The sequence below is a fragment of the Pygocentrus nattereri genome, chromosome 17, assembly GCF_015220715.1.
Source record: "Pygocentrus nattereri isolate fPygNat1 chromosome 17, fPygNat1.pri, whole genome shotgun sequence".
Classification (NCBI taxonomy): domain Eukaryota; kingdom Metazoa; phylum Chordata; class Actinopteri; order Characiformes; family Serrasalmidae; genus Pygocentrus; species Pygocentrus nattereri.
Genome location: NC_051227.1, coordinates 22,977,588 through 22,999,719, shown reverse-complemented (window position 1 = coordinate 22,999,719; position 22,132 = coordinate 22,977,588). Strand labels below are relative to the sequence as shown.

The window sequence follows — 22,132 nt, the reverse complement described above, 5'->3', positions numbered from 1 at the left end:
AAACTTTTTTCCATCTCTGTAACATTGCAAAAATTCAATCGTCACTCTCTCAGTCTACTGCAGACACCCTTCTTCATGCATTCATTTCTAGTCGCCTGGACTATTGTAACTTGCTGGTATTAACTCCTCCCATTTACGCAAACTCCAGATGGTACAGAACTCTGCTGCTCCCCTCCTCACCTGCACCCGTGCACATCAGCACATTACACCCATCCTGCAACATCTCCACTGGCTTCCTGTAAAATACTGCATACAATTCAAAGTTCTTCTCCTCACATACAAAGCTCTACATAACCTTGCTCCTCCCTATCTGTCTGATCTACTTATTCCTACAAACCAACTCGCACTCTCAGGTCTTCCTCTGCTGGTTTACTCACTGTACCACCTTCCAATCTGCATGGATACGGTGATTGTGCTTTCTCTAGACTGGCTCCCTGACTCTGGAACTCTCTTCCCTCACATATTCAACAGGCCAACTCTGTCTCCACTTTTAAATCTAAACTTAAAACCTCTAAACTCTCTCTTTTCTAATGCTTATAACTGATCTCAATCTTAAATCAGCCCTTTGGCAAGTCCTGCTATGTTTTTGCTTGTGATGTTATGACTGTGCTTCATGTTCTCATTTTGTCTTTACTGTTTTGTATTTTGAAAACCTGTAGCGTCTTTGAGTTCTTGAAAAGCACTAAATAACTACAATGTATTATTATTATTATTAGTGAAGTGATGCAGACAGAGTTTTAACAGATGCCACCTGACCTGTTTTTTTCACTGCATTCACCTACAAAAGTTGGGATATAACTTCATAAGAACAGATTTGATACATTTCCTCATGTCTAGCTCAACTTAGAGCCATATTGTTAGACTGTAATGGGAACAGTTATACAGTCAAGTTTCAGATGTTTATTCAGCAACTGCCCAATGGTTTACAATGTGAGTTTGGAGTCAATGTTTTTCTGTTCTTTTATAAGAAAGCAGAAAACATTAAAATTGTGCGGTAGAGATGCAGTGAACAGAGATTAGAAAAATTCTAGTGTATTCCTTTAACCTAGCACTTCTAGGCCTTATTTGCTGGGGGAAAATAAGATTAAGATGTAGTCACCCCAATTATCTCTCTTCTGAGAGTAAAAATGAGGATTCAGCACTTTGCACCAGGTCGCTCACCTCCACTATATGTGGTCTGTACTGGAAAGGCTGTGTCTCCTGAGAAAGTCATGCAGACAGGAACGGAGAGGTAGAGGAGGGGAATGGATGCCCGGAGGTGTTGCTGAACAAAAGAGGCACCATGTGGGAGATATGATAGAGAACAGCGCCCGTAACTATGCCTGGAGATGTACGATAAGGAAGCCCTTAAAGGCAGACACACACACACACACACACACACACACACACACACGCCCAAAAACGCACACACACACTTCTGCTTGATTAAATAACTATTTCCTGCTGCTACTTTGATCCCATTTTAACTGCAATCTTGCCTTAACATGAGCACTGACCTTCATTTCTATCCTCACTCTTAAACATAAAAGTGTCAGAAAGAAGACTCTATGAGGCAATCTCATAGAAGAACCATGTTTGATTACTCAAAGAAACTCCTCATACAGAAGTTCGATACCAATTTTCCAATTATCTCAGTTTTTCCTATAACCACACAACCAAGCTAAGAAAATTTATTTTTAAGAGTATAGCCCAATTTTTCAATCAGATAAAAGACTACTAGGGGCCTTTATAACACCCCTGCAATGTTTTCCAATTTTCCTCTAAGGCCACTTTCATGTGGTTTTATGTACCAAAAATGGTCAGAATTAATTCTTTTTACTGTTTTTGTTACTGCACCTTTGAGAGTGATATATTTAAATATATATCTTTTAGCTCTGTTCTGATTGGCTGCATGTATAGTGCCTCATTCGAAAAGCAGTCAAGGCCGAAACACTCCTCATAAATTGTGAATGGGTGAGGCTAAACTCCTGTAGGATGAATATATATATATATATATATATATATATATATATATATATATATATATATATATATATATATATATATATATATATATATATATAAAATAAAAGTGAATAGATTCTCATGACATCACAAAAACAATGAAGACAGAATGGGTTGGTTATGCATGTTTTCACATGGGCAGTATGGACAAGATAGAGAACAGTTTATTATGGAACTTTAACAATGTTTATATATTACTTCAACCTCCTTCATAATTGAAGAGAGGTATTATCAGGTTTCCATGAAAACAGGGCTAGGGAACCAGATAACTGTTAATACTTATATTACAAAAAGTAGAAAATACAACCAACTTCTAAGACTGAACTTTAGAGTGATCTTTTGGAGTGAAACTGAAAGTGAGTGGAGACATTAAATAGAGTCTTCTGTCTAATTTTCTGTTGAATATGTTTGTTTTTTTCCAGATACTGTAAAATAAATCATTTTTAAATTAGAGACTAGAAATCAAATAAATGGTCTCTGACTTTTGTACACTGTACACATCCCCTTTACATGCTCATTAATTTCTCAACAGCAAGTCATCAATCGTCCCTTAATAAAGGGAAAGGTGCCCCATTCTAAAATGAAAACCTTTCGTTTTATCAGATTAGTGTCTTTAAGTGTTGTTTAATCAGATCACTGTTTTCATTTCTATTAATATCTCTAAAGCAAAGCACCAGTTACCTGCAATGCAATACAAACAGATGCTCTATTGTAAAGCACAGGCTTAGAATTTTAGTTAACATTTATTCTGGTGAACAGACTTTGCCTCAGCACATCTGAACTGTACTTATCAAAGCTGCTTCTAGTCAATCTTATTGCCAATCTTATTTTTCATCCACATGAATAAAGCAGAAAACATGTTTTAACAGACAATTAGACAGAATTTCATTTTGTCTTTATTTTAGCTTCCACTCTTTACAGGAGACTCGCTTTCCATTTTTCAGAGAAAATTTTCCACACTTCCACACACCAAAGTTCAGTCTTAGCAGTCAGTTGCATTTTCTGCTTCTCATGATCCACATACTCCCAAACATAATCGATGATGTTGAGGTCAATCTATTGCTCTGAGAACAGCAGCAGTTTCTTTGAATGTTCTGCTTTATTTGTCTGGTTGTTTTTCTCAGTAAGAGCTTCTTTAACAGCTACACATCCTTTCAGACTCATTGTGCCGAGTCGTCTTCTCACAGTGGAAAGATGAACAGAAACACCTGTGAACTGTTTCAGATCTGTCTCTCAAAGATGAAATCTTATAGTTCTGTTTATCTGATGTGGAGTTTAGGTATTCTACCAGGTCTTGTATGGTTAATCTATTGTATGGATTGTTTTTATCTAATCTTCATAGAAGCTCCTGAAAAAATGAATAACTTCATGGCTGTTTTGCTTGGAAATTAAATAAATGAAGGGTGGTCTCTGACTTTTGCACAGTTTTGTGTAATACACAAATAAGTGATCTAGAAGCTGCTTAGTACACTCTAGTTTTTGCTCAATAACAAAATGAGCAGCTATTTGTCAGGATAAGAATCAGTTTGGGCTTTACAAGTTCATAATGTGTCCCTATTTTGTTACCCAGACTTATAAAAGCTTTATTAGTAAGACATTTTATGTAATAACACAGCAAATTACAGTGAGTTTGCATAAATTTGCATAAGACTACTAAAAAGAAATTCATTTTTTCCAAATACATTTCAGTTTTTATTCTAATATCGTATGATTTTTTGTTTTGAACTGTTGAAATGATGGAACACTGGGGTTTTCTTTGTATTTCTTGATCGATTTTTGTTTATGTTTATGCAAATTACAAACCTTAAAATAGCATTTTAGAAAGACTTTTGACACATTCTGTGCCAATACAGCACAAATAACAAATAATATGTTCATTGATACTGTCTTTTTTAATTAACATAAAATTAAAGGTAAATTGTTGTTCAAATGTACACTGAGAGTAAACTTACTGTGCACTGAGTTACATCACTTTTACAGTTGCAAATGCAGCTAATTACTATTATATACTGTTATGAACTAAAAGTTCATTAAATAACTGAAAGTGACTCAACTAGTAGCCAAAAATTTACAGTATACTTATAGAGTAAAATATTAATGACAGTGAACTGTTAACTACTCACATGATGTAACTGGATGTCCGTCATGCAGATGACAGCCAAGCTTCATCTGCAGCTAATTACTGTTATATACTGTTCCAATGGCTCATTAAATAACTATGAAAGTAATGCAACTAGTAGCCAAAAATTTACAGTAATGTTACAGTAAATTATTAATCACAGCATACTGCTAACTACCCACATGATGTAACTGGATGTCCGACATGCATATGAAGGCCCAGCTTGAGCAACTTCACATCAACAAACCAGCAAAATGTTTTGAAACGTGCTTCAGTGTCCTTCATTCTTAGCATTCTAAGAGAGAAAAGAATCCACAATAAACAAAAGTGAAAGCAAAAAAAAAGAAAGCTCCCGTTCATCATTGAAGCGAAGCATGTTCAGTCTCTAAAGGATCACACGTGCTGCTCGCTGCTCACTCACACATCAAAACGCCCAAAACACCATTTTGGAATAACAACTGCTGCTCTCTTGGCAAAAATAATCTCTCCACCCTCAGCCTCAGGTGTGCGTCTTCTATTCTTTGCTTTCACGCTTGATGAATTATGAGTAGAAAATCGTTTCAAGGTTTGCAGTGGTGTTCAATAAATTCCATGAATTTAAATTAAACATTCAGTGTAATCTCTCCTTCATATTCCCGAGCTGCACTCAAACAATACCTCCAACAGCTTCTCAAATAGCTGCCGAGGATGATAAGAAACGACAGAATGACTCGTTTTGACATCAAGCACCCCCCCGAGTTTTAAAGGGAATGGCCAATTAAAGGAACTATCTTAACAAGGCTCTAGACAACAATTAAAAAGGAATTGTCGTATCCAGCACAGCCTTCCAGGTACAGGAGAAATCTATTAGAGTCTGAGGCTTGAGAATGATGGGAGACCTCTACATGAGAATATGGAACAAAAGAAACATGGCACAGTCCCAGTAAGTGGAACAAAAGAAACTTTCCAAGAATCTTACTAGGTCCTGACCTGCTCCAAACCGTGCAAATTGTACCATTCCTAGTTTGGAATGCTGTACATATGAAAGGGGATGTGGAATTCAGCACCGGTTTACTGAGCACATAATTCCATCTGTTGAATTCATTACATTAATTTTCACTCTTATTTGAATTTTTCTACCTCTGAATCACCTTTACCCTTTAAATGCAGTCTCTCTTTATAAAAGTCAGTGTCTGGCAAAGGTACTTTACATACAAGTGAAAATAAGCACTTTACAGGCAAAAGATAAAAAAAAAACTTTGTGCAAACTTTATTGCACCACCTCCCTTTATATGCTGAACAAAAAACAATAAAACATCAAATATATTCTATAACGTGCCATAACCTCTGCACATTTTATGTTTTTTGCTCATGCTTTCCCCATCAAATGACAAAGAACTCTTCAGAACAAACCTGCACTGAGAACGGTGGTGGCAGTAAATAAATCAGAATTATGCTAAAAAAAAAAAGGAGGAAGTGTGTTATTGAGGAACAAAAGGTTTGGGATTAAACTATGCAGACGACCACACTCACAGCTCAATGTCAAAACTACTAACAGCCTCTAATGTAAGCTAAACTTTATCTGGGTTACTGCATTTTGTCTTAGTATGATGTCCAGTGCCAGAGAGGGCGATTATGAGAGCCGGGAGATTTTCTGGTAGGCTGATAATGTTTTGGATCATTAGCACGTGAGCATGTTAAAACATGCTGTCATTTTTAATGGCGATTTTTGAGATCTATAGTACCTTGCAAACATCTTCAACCCCCTTAAAAGTCAGCAGATTCAACTGCATTACAAATGACACAGATTGTTCCAGTATTTTGTTTATGCTATGAGCTTAAGTATTCAGCTCCTTCAGACTAGTACATGATAAAACCACCTTATGCTGCATTAATGGGTTTAAGTCTGTTGGAGCAGGTTTTACTACCTCCACGTGCTGATTTTTACACATTCTTCCTGGCAGATTTGCTCCAGGTTGTTCAGGCTGGTTGGATGATGCTTCTAGACTGCAATTTTTCCAAATAGAGCCAAAGATTATTGATTGCATTGGACTGGCATTACTTTGGCCTTGTGCTTAGGATCATTGTTCTGCTGAAAAGTGATGTTTCTCCCAAACTTTAGTTTTTTTATCTGATTAATGCAGGTTGTGTCACAGCATCCATCCATCATCCTTCAATCTCACCCATATTGGTGGGCAGTTGTGGGCTGGAGGTTAGGGAGCTGGCCCTGTGACCGGAAGGTTGTCGGTTTGCTCCCCAGTGCCGATAGTCCATGACTGAGGTGTCCTTGAGCAAGACACCTAACCCCTAACTGCTCCCCAGGTGCCATGGATAGGGCCGCCCACCGCTGCGGGCAAGTGTGCTCACTGCCCCCTAGTGTGTGTGTATTCACTAATGTGTATGTGGTGTTTCACTTCACGAATGGGTTAAATGCGGAGGTGGAATTTCCCCGTTTGTGGGATTAAAAAAATATCATTTATACCCAGTCCCCACTGAAGTAAAGCATCCCCACATGATGTTGCCAACCCCATACTTCACTGTTGGGATATTTGTTGAATGAGAAGAATTAGGTTTTGTGTTAGACACTGTGTTTTGAATTGTGGAGAAGCTCCATTTTTGTTAATCTGACCACAAAATCTAATTCTATATTTTAGCTTGGTCATTCTAAAGCTCCAGACATGCTTTGATTTGTTTTTTCTTCAGTAATGTCTTCTTTTGAACCGCCCTCCCACACAGGCTAGTTGTATGAAGAGCTGTTGATATCAACGACTGGAGCATCCTCACTCCCTTTTCAGTCACTGAGCTTCTTCAAAGTGACTGTTGGCCTCTCTGAAGCTTCTCTCACACAGTAACCTTCTTGCTTTGATGCTGAGTTTTGAGGGATGGATTTCTAGGCAGCGACTGGGTGGTATGATGATGTAGCCATTTCCTTACAATTGATCCAACAGTGCTCACTGGGATATCCAGACACTTTGATATTATTTTGTAGCCTCTTCCCATCTTGTGCATGTCTATAACTTTATCTCTAATTGCCTCAAATTGCTCTTTAATCTTTATTTTCACAGCTTGCCTTCAGGTGCACAGTCTGATCAGTGGCACTTGAATTAAAGGGGTCTTTTATCTAGAAAAGGTGCACATGTTTAATGATTCACAGATACAGGGCAATTGTAAGCCATGTGTGTCCTCACTGGGGCAATTTCTTTAACATGTGTAAATCTTCCACAGCACAGGGGTTGAATATCATGTAAACAGCATTTTTCAGTTAGTCATTTTTGTGACTGAATATTTTCTTACAAAAACTGTGAATCAATTTAATCAAATTAATGTCAGTCTGTTCAAATTAAATGACAGCACAAAATATTAAAGACATTATTGGACTGCAAATAAAAAAAAAAAAAACTCCCCATGTCATTTGTAATCCAGATGAACCTGGTGACTTTTAAGGGGGCTGAATGCTTTAGCAAGGAATGTACAGCAAATAAGTAAGAGCAGGAAATGAATAAGATGAAAACGTCCAGATTTTAGAAAAACCTAATTAAAAAAAAAACATAAACAGAATGAAGAACAGAAACCTTTCTTTGTAAAAACTAACTGTTAGCCATTAAACAGTCAGTTAGTAGCAATGGTGTCAGCTTTTCATGCCCTTCTTTTTTGTACTGAAAAAATGCAGTTAAAGTTTGGTGTGCTGGTCTGCATCATCTCTTAGTCAGTCCCACTCCAGCCCTGATGATGTCTGATAAATAACTTTACAAAACAATTCTCAGTTCCGTCAGGCAGCTAAGCTAAGCTTATGCACATTTTCTTAGCTTTTCTTAACTTATCTGCTGACCGTCAGCAGAACTTTATAGTGGTCACATTTGTGTCAAAATATGTTGTATAAAAACAAATATAAGTGCATTCGCATGCATCATGTCTTTTGCATAAACATTAAGGTTTGCAAGAGAACCTAGTGTACAAGAGAAGAGACCTCCTCAACCTTTAACACTGCACTGACTAGCTCTGGCTGAGGCTTTAGCAATACTTTATCTGAAAATGGATCCATATCAGTTTAACTGAACCTTTAGTTTATTTGAATTTAGGCCCAATCCCATTTCTTAATTTTATCCCTACCCACTGTTTTTGAGTTACAAGGGGTAGTGGTTGAAATCTTCCCCTACGAAATGGGACCCTCTAAAAACTAAAAAAGAGCATTACTTCATTAACAGGCTACTAGCGCTGCTCTGTAGGTGACCCTGCCAGTCTGCAGTGATAACAGAGAAGGGTAAAGTTCAGCTCCTCACTGCTGGGCTTTTCTAAATTTAAGGAATCATATGTCTTCGAAGAGGCCTCACCTGTCAGAACTGCTGCACCATTTAAGATGGAATGGGAAATGGAAAACTTCAGCTTCATATCACTGAAGAATTGGGCGTGGGTGATAATGAATAATTGTCAAAGCCCCCATTCTTGAAGGCATATGATGCCCTAAATGTAACTAAAGCCCAGCAATGAGGTTTAGGAACTTTAGCCTCCGCTGATATCACTGCAGATGGGCAGGGTTGCCTAGTAGCCTGTTAATGAAGTAATGCTCTTCTTTATTTGGGGGTTGTTCCATTTCATGGGAAGATTTCAACCACTAAATTTAGCTAGATGGCTACAGAAAACCCAGCATACTAGTGACTTTTTACGCTTATTATGAATAAAATGGCCATGATACACTGAAGCAACGTTCAACTAAGATAATACAATGGTTATCAGAATTTTAACTAAGAAAATACTCACATTTCTGGGTTTCTTTGGTCACTTTGCAGCCATCTTGCTGAGTGTTCTTTTCTTCTCATTACACTCTGTTTGGAGGATCATGTAGCCCTAACACTTCGACCTACCTCTCACAACAAAAATTGGGACACCCTACCCCTAGATGTGAACAGGCCAAACTGAGGGCTAAGGGCTAAGTGGTAAAGGCGGTGGGGGGGGTGGTATTGGGCCTGTTAGCAAAAGTGCTACGGATGCTACCAGGTGATTCCATGCCATCACTAAGATGAAAGTTAAATGGACATATCAACATTACTAAGGGAGGCGGGACTTGACAGAATATTTGGAAACAGTCAGTTTGTCATAGATGCCTCCTTCTCAAAAAATAATATTAAACTTTACTGTGACAAAATCATATCATAATATCAAATTTATATCAGCCAAAGCCAACTATCAGCTATAACGCTAACAGTATGTCTTACAGTGTCAGTAACCACAGAGACCTACTGAGATTACTTAAAACGATGAAACAGTTTCAGGCAAGTGTGTGATGATTTGGGCATACACAAAATTTGCACAATGCTAAGTGATTCTTAATAACCGCCTCTTATTTCACTTTAAAGCTCCTTACCATCATCTGCGTCAGGCAGGATGGTGACTCTGGTGGTGTAGAACTCCTGACCCAGCCGGCCGCCCATTGGCATACTGAGGGTGACGTTAAAGCTTTCCTCCGGCTCATAGAGAGAATCATCTATCACCACCACACGGCAGGCTTTCTCCGTCTCATCCCTGTCGAAGCGCAGGACGCTGTTGTGCTCCTCAGGGCGTGAGATGTAGTCCGAGTAAGACAGCACAGAGGTGGGGACAGTGCCAGTGGCTGTGCCTGCCGGTGAGGGAAGTTTACTGTTAGATAAAAGTGCTTCATAAGAATGGAGAAGCCCTACTTTGATTCTAGAGATGTACCGGCTTTCACAGTTCTGTTGTAACCTAATCTAGAACACCTAAAGAAGGCGCTATAAGACCAAACTCTCCAACATTACAATCCAAGGTGGCATTATACTTTTTCAGAGTAAACACTGACAAGCAAAATGAACCAGTTTGAATGCATCAGAACATTCTGGAACAGTGTATGGGAGCACATTCTAAAACAGTGTTAAAAGAGGAGAACATTTCAGAACAGTGTGAATAAGGAGAACATTCTAGAACAGTGTACATATAGTGAGTGAGAAAACATTCCAGAACAGTACTCTAGAACAGCTTGAATGTGGAAGAACAGTCTAGAACAGTGTACACAAGGAGAACATTCTAGAATGGTGTGAATGGAGAGAATATTCCAGACAGAATGTCAGAAATCATTCTAGAACAATGAGAATGGGAGTGGACATTCTAGAATATTCTAGAGCACTGTGAATTGGTAGATCATTCTAGAGCAGTGTCAATAGCGAGAACATTCTGAAACATTGTGAATGAGAAAAATATAAACAGTCTAACAAGTTGGTGAATATTCTAGAACAGTGTGCAAGGGGGGATTCTACATCAATTTTAATAGGGGTGGGAATTCCAGACCAGTGAACAATCGGTGAACATTCTACAAATGGATGAAAGGGGGAAGGAACATTTTAGCACAGTATGAATGGAGAGAAGACTCTAGAACCATGTGAATGGGACAGAATGCTGTGAAAGGTGGGGTGTTCTAGAGCAGTTGGACTGGGGAGGAATGTTAATGGACCAATGTGAATAGCATAAAAACAATAAAACATGCCAACTAAATGTTTGGATTTGTTGAGGTTTGTTGGAGAACACTGGATTGGGTGTGCTAAGCTTTAGAACCAGCTAATTTGACTCAAACTGTAGCTTGAACTAATTCAGTAGGAAAGCCCATATAGCAGTGTTAATAAGGGAACATGGATGATTTACAGGGATCCTTTTTGGTCACAGCCAAACAGTGAGCATCGCACCTTTTTCCTAATAAGTGGTTTTGTGCAGTAAACTGATTTATGGTCTAAAACTCAATTTTGTTTCGGGGTTTTATTGGTTTCTGATCAAATAAAGTCTCAGCTTTCATACAGAGTTAATATCACAGTGAAATTCAATAACAATAAATATAGAAAGTCCCAAATACTGGATGATGTCTTTGCCACTTTTAACTGTGACTTTCTCTCTCTCTCTCTCTCTCTCTCTCTCTCTCTCTCTCTCTCTCTCTCTATCTCTCTCTCTCTCTCTCTCTCTCTCTCTCTCTCTCTCTCTCTCTCTCTCTCTCTCTCTCTATTTTGAGTTATTTTTAAAAAGCTGAATAAACAACTGCAGGAATGATGAACGAAACAGTAAAGTATCACCTCTCTCGACATACTCACTCAATAGCAGTGCTTCACTTGTGAGATGCAGATGTCACTGGCACGTTTGGATGTGTGTGTATATGTGTGTGCACATGCAAGTGTGCCAGGTGCCAATGCACACATATGTGTGTACATGTGCATTATCACTCTTGGCTGAAAAAAAGTGTTAATGTTGCCTTAACTCTGAATAAATAATGTATTTTTTCTATTATTTAAAATGTGTCATGAACTTGCTCACAAGGTGTAAATGAATATTCCGTCTAATATTTGGAGTACAAAGAAAACACTGGCAGCATCAGAGCTTTTGTCTTAACAGCAATGCATTCAACTCAAAATGTGGTTCTGCGTCAAAGTGACTGAAGATGGAAAAGCAGCTCATATGTTAGGTTGACCAGGTTCAAGTGGAGCTTTATTAGTGAATATGTTAGTTTGCTTAACCAGCAGGAATTCAGACAGATGATTATTATTGTGATTAGGCCTGTGGGGAGTCTAATAAAATATTCTCTGTGGGTGTAAAGTACTATATGGTGTGTGATTCATGTAATACTGTTGGTTCTGAATGTGTACTTGTATTCCTATGTGCAACAGAATGGCCTTGGGGGGTCACACTGTATGCACTTCTTGAGGACTAAAGCAACATTTTATTGCTTTTAACAGAATGGACGTGTTTTACAGGCTGTTTTTTTGCACTAGGTGCCTCGTGTTTTATGGACGTCTTTTGTGTGGAGCGTTCAGTGTGACCTGAGTTAAAAAAAAATTCAACTCAGGCGGTCGAAGCCTACGTCATGAGCGTTTTTGTGCTAAAAAATGGGATCAAAAACAAGACAGGCTTTCAGTGACAGCTGCAGGACTTGGAACTGTGCGATTTATTTTTGGTTTAGCTTGTTTTTCCTAGCCTCACACTAGTGACTAGTTAACAGTAGATCACCTTTTAAAAGGGCAAGTGATAGAACCTTCTGCCTGTATAGCCATGTGCAAATGTTTAGGCACACCTGCTCAAATTCACTGCAAAAAATAAAACCAAATCAAGAAAAAAATAGTACTTGAATCAAGCAAATTACCTGCCAATGTAGGGAGAAAACTAACCTAATTCAAAAAATCCTGTGCTATAAGTTCTTCTGTAAAATCTTAATACCTAAAAAGCTGTAAATATTTTAGTGGTTTAAGGCATTGGTTTGATATAGTGTCATAATAATAATACTAATAATAGCAATAATAACAATAACAATAATAATAATAGTAATACTAGCAATAATAATAATAATAAAAGTAGTAGTAATAATAATAATAATAATAACAATAATAACAATACGTATTATTATTATTATTAATATATCATTATCTAAATTTTGCAAAAACTAACAATGTTTTAATCATGTGTTACAAAATTTCTTAAAATAAGAATTTTTGAACAAGTTTCAAGCTCAATACACGGAAACACTGCTTAATTAACTCCAAAGAGATGAACACTGGCCTAATAACACAGCTGCTCATGTGTAACACCGCAAACAATGAAGAAAATCTTAAAAATGAACAAAAGATCTGTTTTATTTTAGGAATGACAAACTAGAATAGACCTGTGTAAGATTAATGGGCTAGCTTCAAAAGTTTTGTAAAGTAGAATTTTTTAAACAAATGTACTTATTTTAAGAATGTAATGTTTTGGGATGTTTATAAGACATAAGCCAGACTTCTGTCCAACTAAATTCTTAAAATGAGTAAAAACTGTCTTGTATAGGTAATAGTGGAGAGTCTCAAAATGTTTCAGTTTCAGTCTCTGTTTAGTTCATGTTAGAAAGTCATGTAATTACCTAATTTGATTAGCCAAATAAGATAATTATAGATGAACACACACACACACACACACACACAATATATATATACATATAAACAGTATCTAACAAAAGTGAGTCCACCCCTCACATTTCTGCAAATATTTTATTAAATCTTTTCATGGGACATCACTATAGAAATGAAACTTGGATATAATCTAAATTAGTCAGTGTACAGCTTGTACAGCAGTATAGATTTACTGTCCTCTGAAAATAACTTGACACACGGCCATTAATGTCTAAATAGCTGGCAACACAAGTGAGTACACCTCACAGTCAACATGACCAAATTGCGCTCAAAGTGTCAATATTTTGTGTGACCACCATTACTATCTAGCACTGCCTTAACCCTCTTGGGCATGGAATTCACCAGAGCTGCACAGGTTGCTACTGGAATCCCCAGACCATGATGCTACCCCCACCATGCTTGACTGTAGGCAAGAGACAGTTGTCTTGGTACACCTCACCAGGGCGCCACCACACATGCTGCACGCCATCCCAGCCAAACAAGTTTACTCTTGGTCTCATCAGACCACAGGACATCATTCTAGTAATTCATGTTCTTGGACTGCTTGTCTTCAGTAAACTGTTTCCAGGCTTTCTTGTGCATCAGCTTCAGAAGAGGTTTCCTTCTGCGTTGACAGCCATGCAGACCGAGTTGATGCATTGTGCGGCATACGGTCTGAACACTGACACGCGGACCTCCCACTTCTTCAACCTCTGCAGCAATGCTGGCAGCACTCGGGTGTCTATTTTTTTAAGCCAACCTCTGGATTTGATGCTGAACACGTGGACTCAACTTCTTAGACTCTATGACTTGCTCTATGACTTTGGCCACCGTGTTATAGCTCAGTTTCAGGGTGCCAGCAATCTTCTAATAGCCTAGGTCATCTTTGTTGGGAGCAGCAATTCTATTTCTCACATCCTCAGAGAGTTCTTTGCCATGAGGTGCCATGTTGATTATCCAGTGTTCAGTATGAGCAAATTGTACATAAAACACCAAATTTAACAACCCTGCACCCCATTCACACCTGGAACCTTGTAACTCTAACACATGAAACCAGGGAGGGACAATGACACAATTATACAGTATGTGGTGGAAATGATATATGTTGGGCAACTGGGTTTAGCAGACAAAGTTAGAAGGATGATCTACTTGGAGCAGGTTACCCAGTAAGACTTCATGAGCTGTAACAGCAAAGTTCAATCATTACACTGTAACATTTCCTGTGTTCTTATGCTGGTGTTGCATGACGTACCCAAAGTTTAACAATTTTTTAATACTACAACATAGTAAAGAATTCAAGCCTTTAACTTTCTATGTTTTAAATTATTTAAATAGGCCATGATTACACTCATGTTCCACATCACGTGTCAGACTCCAGTCCTTGCATTAAACACACCCGATTCAGCTGCTAATTAGCAAGGCCTTGAACTGAATTCAGAACGATAAATGAGGGTAAACTCTAATTTTTGCAACACTTTCGCTCACAGGGTCCGCTGTTTGACATGCTTGTCCCACACTAAACAATCAACAAAACTGGTGAACTGAGCTCCACAGTTTAGAGGCAGAATAACAGAAAGAGGCCTCTCCATGTGTAAATCTAGTGTGGTGAATGTAAAGCTACACAGTAGGCCCTTTTTTCACTGTTAATCTTCCACTCAGAACATGATAAACGAGACCATGTTTAAACTATTGCATTACTGATTTGACTCAACAACTGAAGAGCTTTTTAAGTAAAAAACACTGATGTTAAAACAATCTGAACATTTTTCTGAGTTCAATCCTGTGGACATTTGGTTTTCTATCGAAGCTCATTCCTGTCAGTTAGAAGAGAAAAAAAAAAACTCACCTGTTTTTTTTTCTTCCTCCTTCTCTATTTCTGGCTCCAGCCAAAATATCAATATTTTATCTTAAAATTATTGCTCACTTTCTCAAATTGACTAGATTGAGACTTAGTGTCTCATAATATTTACTTATCATCCTAAAATAATTACTAACCTTCTATAAATGTAATAACTCCCACTAAAAATGCCCATTAAAAAGCCCATATTTTAAGATTTTGAGAAAATAATATTAAGTCAAAATCTCAAAAATAAATCATTATTTTGAGATACAAACTAAATATTTATTTATAAGGCATTAAATTATTTAAAGATATTAAGTCAATGTTTCAGGAAAGTAAGTCACCATCTCAAGATATTAAGTCAATATTGTGAGAACATAAGTCAATATATCCTGAAAATTAATAATTATTTTGATACTAAATATTTTCAGAAAGAAAGTCATTACTTAAAGATCATGAGTTGATTTTTTGATAAAGTGAAACAATATTTTGATAAAGTAAGTAAATATTTTGAGAAAATAAGTCATTATTTTGAGAGGTCAAAATTTTGAGATAAGTCAATATTTTAAAAAGATGAATCATTATTTCTAGATACAAAGTCAATATTTCATGAAAATATGTCATAATTTGGAGATGGTAAATCAATATTTAGACAAAGTAATTATGTCAAGATCAACGTTTTGACCTACTTTTGTCGGAAACAGTGAAAGACAGTGATTTTGTTCTTCTCTACCTGGAGGAGGGGAAGAGCTTCCATAATTGCTGTAGCATCATTTTAGCATTGAGCACTGAGACTGCCACAGTTATCTGGCGTTGTGACAGTGTTGTACCTTGCTGTGTGAAACAGATGATCATCAGCTCCTGACTAACGTCCCCTGACCTGCGGACAGGAATCAAAAGCTCTCCAATGTCCTCCTCGATTGAGTATGTAGCCGAAGGGATGAACACTGTGGACTCTAGAGACAGGAAATAAAATGACTTTAATATTACAGTCCACTGTTGGCCCAAAGCTGTAATGAAAGCATTTAAAGACAACACTCTGAGAGACCTTTAACTACAACACTATTGTGTTCAGCGCTGGGGGCACAGCCCTGTGATTTGATTTGAAGGTTTGAGATTCTAAGGCCTGAAAACACATTCGGGTGCTGTGTTGAAAGATGAGCAATCCATATCCTACAATTCTCCTCCTGGAGGTACAAGGTTGTGAAATAAGCTATAAAAGCTGAATATATCTCAAATCTGATGTTAATCATGTTCAGTTCTTTGCTCCAGGCAGACAGAGAGGTGAAACTTCAGAGGTCAGAACAGACATTCTTATTTTGATTTCCTTTCAGTTCCCTGATGTTATGGGCATATAACCTTTTCATCAACTCCATAATTACCAGGTAAATGTATTCAGCCTTTTCATACATGTGATATTATTTAAAAATACAGCACAATGTGGAAACTTACATTTTCAGTCTGATAGCTTTAGATATAAATGATATAAAACAAATAAGATTTTTTTTTCTTCTCAACTAATTCAAGGCAATTCAAAGACAAGGACGTTTTACCCTTTTAAAGCAGGCAAGCATTTAGCCTTGTAATGACATTGGTCATGTTTCTGCACTTCCTTTACTGCCTGAATGCATTAAAAAATCTCTAGTAATGCTTTTTATGCTCTTTCCACACGTCAATACACACCTTTCATCATTTTCACGAAGAGCACAATAAGCCTCATTTCCATAAATGAAGGAATGTCCACAATTCAACTCTGAACACTTGAGGCAAAGAAGAGCAACTCCTTTAACATCTCAAGGAATGAGACTAACAATGGTGCTTTTATTGTTCTCCCTGAGGAAGCACTGTTTACAAGACTTCAAAAGAGTCTGGGTGGCATACTGAAAGCATACCAATTGTGAGACGGCTAGGAATAAATCAATGAAGTATACAGTTATTGTAGCAATTTTTGCTTGTGTGCGAACAACAGACCACTTGGCCCACGCTTAACACAAGCACAATGCTTTATGCAAAATGTTATGAAAAATTATGCATGGTATATGCATACAGTGTCTGTAATGCAGCTTTACAATTCCTTAGAGGTGATTTGGTACAATGAGGATGCTAAACAGCCCTGCTGCAATTGATTATTTACTACAGCACTGCCATTAGACCCTACCGCTCTAACACTGCTTCCCCATGGCCAGTGTTACTGGACCTAGAGGGATGTCTTGGGTGCTGGTTTGATGTTTCCTCACTGGGGCATTAACCAAATCATCTACCTGAAAACCCGACAGCAACACTCTAAGTCCTTTTAAAATGGATTTTAAAACAAACAAACATATATTGCATTTCAGTGAGACCAGTGCCTTCCTGGAGTCAGTTCATTATCGTTTTATGGAAATGTCTGTTATATTACAGATATATTACAGATATATTACACTTGAAAAACATGGTCGGGTTACAATTTAATTATATGTTAATATAAAACAGTATGCTACATTAATAACTTCACCTTCTTCAACCTCAATTTAGCAATATTGGCTTTTAAATCAAACATTATAGAATTCCAAGTATTACAGAAGAGCTCATCCTCACAGTTATGTGTAAACAGTGAGTACATATTTTGAGGTAAAAATTGTTTTTCTGCAATTTTAACTCCAATAATCTATGCATGACTATGAAATATGTGATGTACATGACATAAAGAAAACAAATGGCTAATAAATATTACAAAATATAGAAAAGTTGTGGTCTCCAGGAGTCGTTTTACTGGTGTTACTGTAATAAAAAATCTCTTATTTTGAAATAAAAATCACACTGATGACATCATTTGACTTCCTTTGACCTGTTTTCTGAGGATCTGTGAAGAAAAGCACATGGCAAGTCCTATGTGTCTTTTCAGTCATCAGAAATTTCCTCATTTACTGTAGCTCATGATAACATATGAAGCTTTTAGCTGAAGTCACTGGTATGACCTGCTTTATTCTCAGGTAAAAAATAAAAACAGAATATAAATGGATTAAATTACATATTTTAGTGGATATTCCATAATTGACAATGTTGTAAAATTTTTCGTTAAAAATGTCATTGGTGTTACCTTTCTTATGTGCAACACCAATGATGGTCTGTAAGACCAATGACTCATATGGATAAATAAAATGTGGACGTTTCTGTAGAATGACCCTTATACTTTTTAAGCTGCCATGGAAAAGCTACAAGCACTGTTCAGTGAGGGTTGTGGGGTGTTCTGCAGGCTGGCAGTTCTCCAGTTTCTACTGTGCATTCCATATTCAGTTCTCTTGGACTACAGCCCAAGACTGTTAAGCAAATAATGTTGGGTAGTTAGTGCTATCTTTGAAACTAATTATTCACAAAACAACACTGTTTAGAGTTCACAGCAAAGCTCAATAATAGACGCTGACAAGGCTTTCGAATATTCACAATGAAAAGCTAATTAGAACTTCAGTTCCAGGTATTCAGTCTCAAAGGTTTACAAATGGGAGATAATTAAGAGATCAGCTCCTACATAAAGCACACAATCTCAAAATAGCCTGCCCACTCACCATCTCCAGGGTCCACTATCTCCACGGTGGCTGCCTGAGGGAACTCCAGAGCCCCCATCACGGGCTCAGAGAGAACGATCTGGAAGGTTTCAGACTGCTCATACAGATTGTCGGAGAGGATCCGCACCTTCCAGGTGGCACTGGTCTGACCAGGGTTGAACTGGACTTGTTTCTGGGCCTTGCCTCGAAAGTCTTTGTCCTTCTCTGCCGTCCCATCTTTGGTACCAATACCTTAAAGATGAGTAAGGTTGATAAGTTAGAGGCAGGAAATATGGACGATATGTAAATGTTGTGATAATTTATTTCACAATTCAATATTCTGAGCATATGACAGATATCTAGACTTTTAGAACACATAACAGCAGTCTGAACTTCTAAACAACAAAACCAACAACAACAACAACAACAAAAAAAATAAAAACAAGAACAATTAGTGTGTCATAGCTGCATAAACTGTACAGCAACAAATAACTGATTGGGAGTTAGTCCATTATGCAAATTATCTTATTCTATTAATTCATTTTTACCTATTTTTCCTCCTGTTCCTTCTTAATTATGCTAAATTTTTTTAAAGCCTTACGTCGACTATCACTTTGCTGGTACATTCAATCTGATCCACTATGTCTGCAAACCTCAGTAAAATAAAAAATAAATAAAAACAGTAACAATTAAAAATTTTTAAAAATTGTGATTTTGTCATTTTACCCTATTTCCCACCCTTGCAGCAGGAATATGCCAGTAAAAGAAAGGAAATAGTGATTTAAGTAAAAAACAAGATTGTTTAAACCATCTGTCATTCTGAAAAAACTCTTTCCCTTTTGTTCCTTCAGCAGGTTAGTTATTAAGCAAGACACCAGTTGACCTTTTTGTATGTTACCTTCATGCATGTCTTCTTTTTACTCATTTGTCGCCTTTTCCATTTGGTCAATGCATTAAGACCTGATACATTTTTCTTTTAAGTACCTTATTTTCTTTTTAAACTTTTATTTTCAAAATTTTAAGCCATAAGCCGTAGCAGTTTATTCCCATTAGCACATGTTACATACAGATGTACATATTTTGTTCATTTTCTTAGTGAAAATACATCACACCTTCCACAGGGACAGTGTCTCCCACCACAATGTGTTCATTCAGCAAATAAACAGTAATTATGCATTAAAATCTGCATACCTGTGTTCTCTGTAGAGGATGTGTGAACTTATTCACACAATCAACAAAATATATCATTTGAGCAGAGGTAAGTACAGTTAAAAAAATACCCAGATTAACAGAAAAGATGTTCATCTGAAATCAGCCATGATGAGAATTAGACAATATTTGCTTCTAACACGAGTGATAATTTGATTACTCATTATTATGTCGTTCTGTGATGTGTGTAATGGTTTTATGATGTTTTTAATCTGACTCAGGCAGGCATCTGAATGTTATGTGTGCATGTGCATGCATGTCTTAAGCCTTCCCACAAGCCTTTGTGTTTTGGTGCATTCATTTGTCCCACAAGCTTTTGTGCAATGTTATTTATTATTTTTTCTGTTTCCTGTTATAAAAATCAGCCAAGTGAAACTGACCATTTGCTGTGCGGAATCTGTAATTAGAACCATAATAATGATACTACTGTCGTATCTTGCACTGAAATACATGGCATGGTGCGCAGGGCAGGTAACTAGGTTGATACTGAATAGAAGTGATGGTATACTGGCTCATCTGGTATACTGTTTGAATTTTTTTATCTGACGGGATTTTGTTCATAACCATAATACCGGTGTATATAGATCAATGACAAATTAGGTTTTTAAACCTTATTTTAAACCACTCTGTCTAGAGAAAGTATCTTTGCTAGTTACCAATAGGTTAGAGAAAAAGACAGTCCTGAGCTCAGATACTGCTAGAAACAAAAGTCATTGTAGGTACCCTGAAACAGGAACAGAGTTGAACACAGAACTCTGTGCTGTGCAATGCAATACAATACAATACACTACAATACACCATGGTATATATCTACACCCACAGTAACATCTGTCCTTAAAATTGATTTATACTTGCATTTTTTAAAATAATTAAACAATATTATAATATTTACACTTTGACATGGTTTTCCTGAGGTCACCTCACCTGACATAGTAAACTGAACCATTCTAACCATGACCTAAAATTAACATTTTTTCAAAATTTGTGAAAGGGCTACTGATCTTGGTATTACACTATGAAGGTCAATTCTATATGATGCAATAAACTGGCCTCTCTTTTGTAAAATGTCCACCTGATATTTTTTGACTTGGAGGCTACATATATGTATACACTCAAACAATGATATACACTGCTCAAAAAAATAAAGGGAACACTGAAATAACACATCCTAGATCTGAATGAATGAAATATTCTCATTGAATACTTTGTTCTGTACAAAGTTGAATGTGCTGACAACAAAATCACACAAAAATCATCAATGGAAATCAAATTTATTAACCAATGGAGGCCTGGATTTGGAGTCACACACAAAATTAAAGTGGAAAAACACACTACAGGCTGATCCAACTTTGATGTAATGTCCTTAAAACAATTCAAAATGAGGCTCAGTATTGTGTGTGGCCTCCACGTGCCTTAATGACCTGCTTACAATGCCTGGGCATGCTCCTGAGGAGGTGGCGGATGATCTCCTGAGGGATCTCCTCCCAAACCTGGACTAAAGCATCCGCCAACTCCTGGACAGTCTGTGTCCAACGTGGCGTTGGTGGATGGAGCGAGACGTGATGTCCCAGATGTGCTCAATCGGATTCAGGTCTGGGGAACGGGCGGACCGGTCCATAGCTTCAATGCCTTCATCTTGCAGGAACTGCTGACACACTCCAGCCACATGAGGTCTAGCACTGTCCTGCATTAGGAGGAACCCAGGGCCAACCGCACCATCATATGGTCTCACAAGGGGTCTGAGGATCTCATCTCAGTACCTAATGGCAGTCAGGCTACCTCTGGCAAGCATATGGAGGGCTGTGCGGCCCTCCAAAGAAATGCCACCCCACACCATTACTGACCCACTGCCAAACCGGTCATGCTGAAGGATGTTGCAGGCAGCAGATCGCTCTCCACGGTGTCTCCAGACTCTGTCACGTCTGTCACATGTGCTCAGTGTGAACCTGCTTTCATCTGTGAAGAGCACAGGGCGCCAGTGGCGAATTTGCCAATCCTGGTGTTCTCTGGCAAATGCCAAGCATCCTGCACGGTGTTGGGCTGTGAGCACAACCCCCATCTGTGGACGTCGGGCCCTCATACCATCCTCATGGAGTCGGTTTCTAACCGTTTTGCAGACACATGCACATTTGTGGCCTGCTGGAGGTCATTTTGCAGGGCTCTGGCAGTGCTCCTCCTGTTCCTCCTTGCACAAAGGTGGAGGTAGCGGTCCTGCTGCTGGGTTGTTGCCCTCCTACGGCCTCCTCCATGTCTCCTGGTGTACTGGCCTGTCTCCTGGTAGCACCTCCAGCCTCTGGACACTATGCTAACAGACACAGCAAACCTTCTTGCCACAGCTCGCATTGATGTGCCATCCTGGATGAGCTGCACTACCTGAGCCACTTGTGTGGGTTGTAGAGTCCGTCTCCTGCTACCACGAGTGTGAAAGCACCACCAACATTCAAAAGTGACCAAAGCATCAGCCAGAAAGCAGAAAGGTACTGAGAAGTGGTCTGTGGTCCCCACCTGCAGAACCACTCCTTTATTGAGTGTGTCTTGCTAATTGCCAATA

General features: G+C 38.0%; 1 protein-coding gene across 1 annotated transcript in view; it reads right to left on the bottom strand.

The window, feature by feature from the left end:
* Window positions 1–22,132, bottom strand: part of frem2b (FRAS1 related extracellular matrix 2b) — a 143,226-nt gene that overhangs the window by 52,198 nt on the left and 68,896 nt on the right. The window contains exons 4-6 of the mRNA XM_017708604.2: window positions 18,394–18,624; window positions 15,679–15,804; window positions 9,465–9,716 (exon numbers count right to left, since the gene is read on the bottom strand). Of these exons, the coding sequence (XP_017564093.1) occupies window positions 9,465–9,716; window positions 15,679–15,804; window positions 18,394–18,624 (609 nt within the window). The remainder of the gene's footprint in view (window positions 1–9,464; window positions 9,717–15,678; window positions 15,805–18,393; window positions 18,625–22,132) is intronic.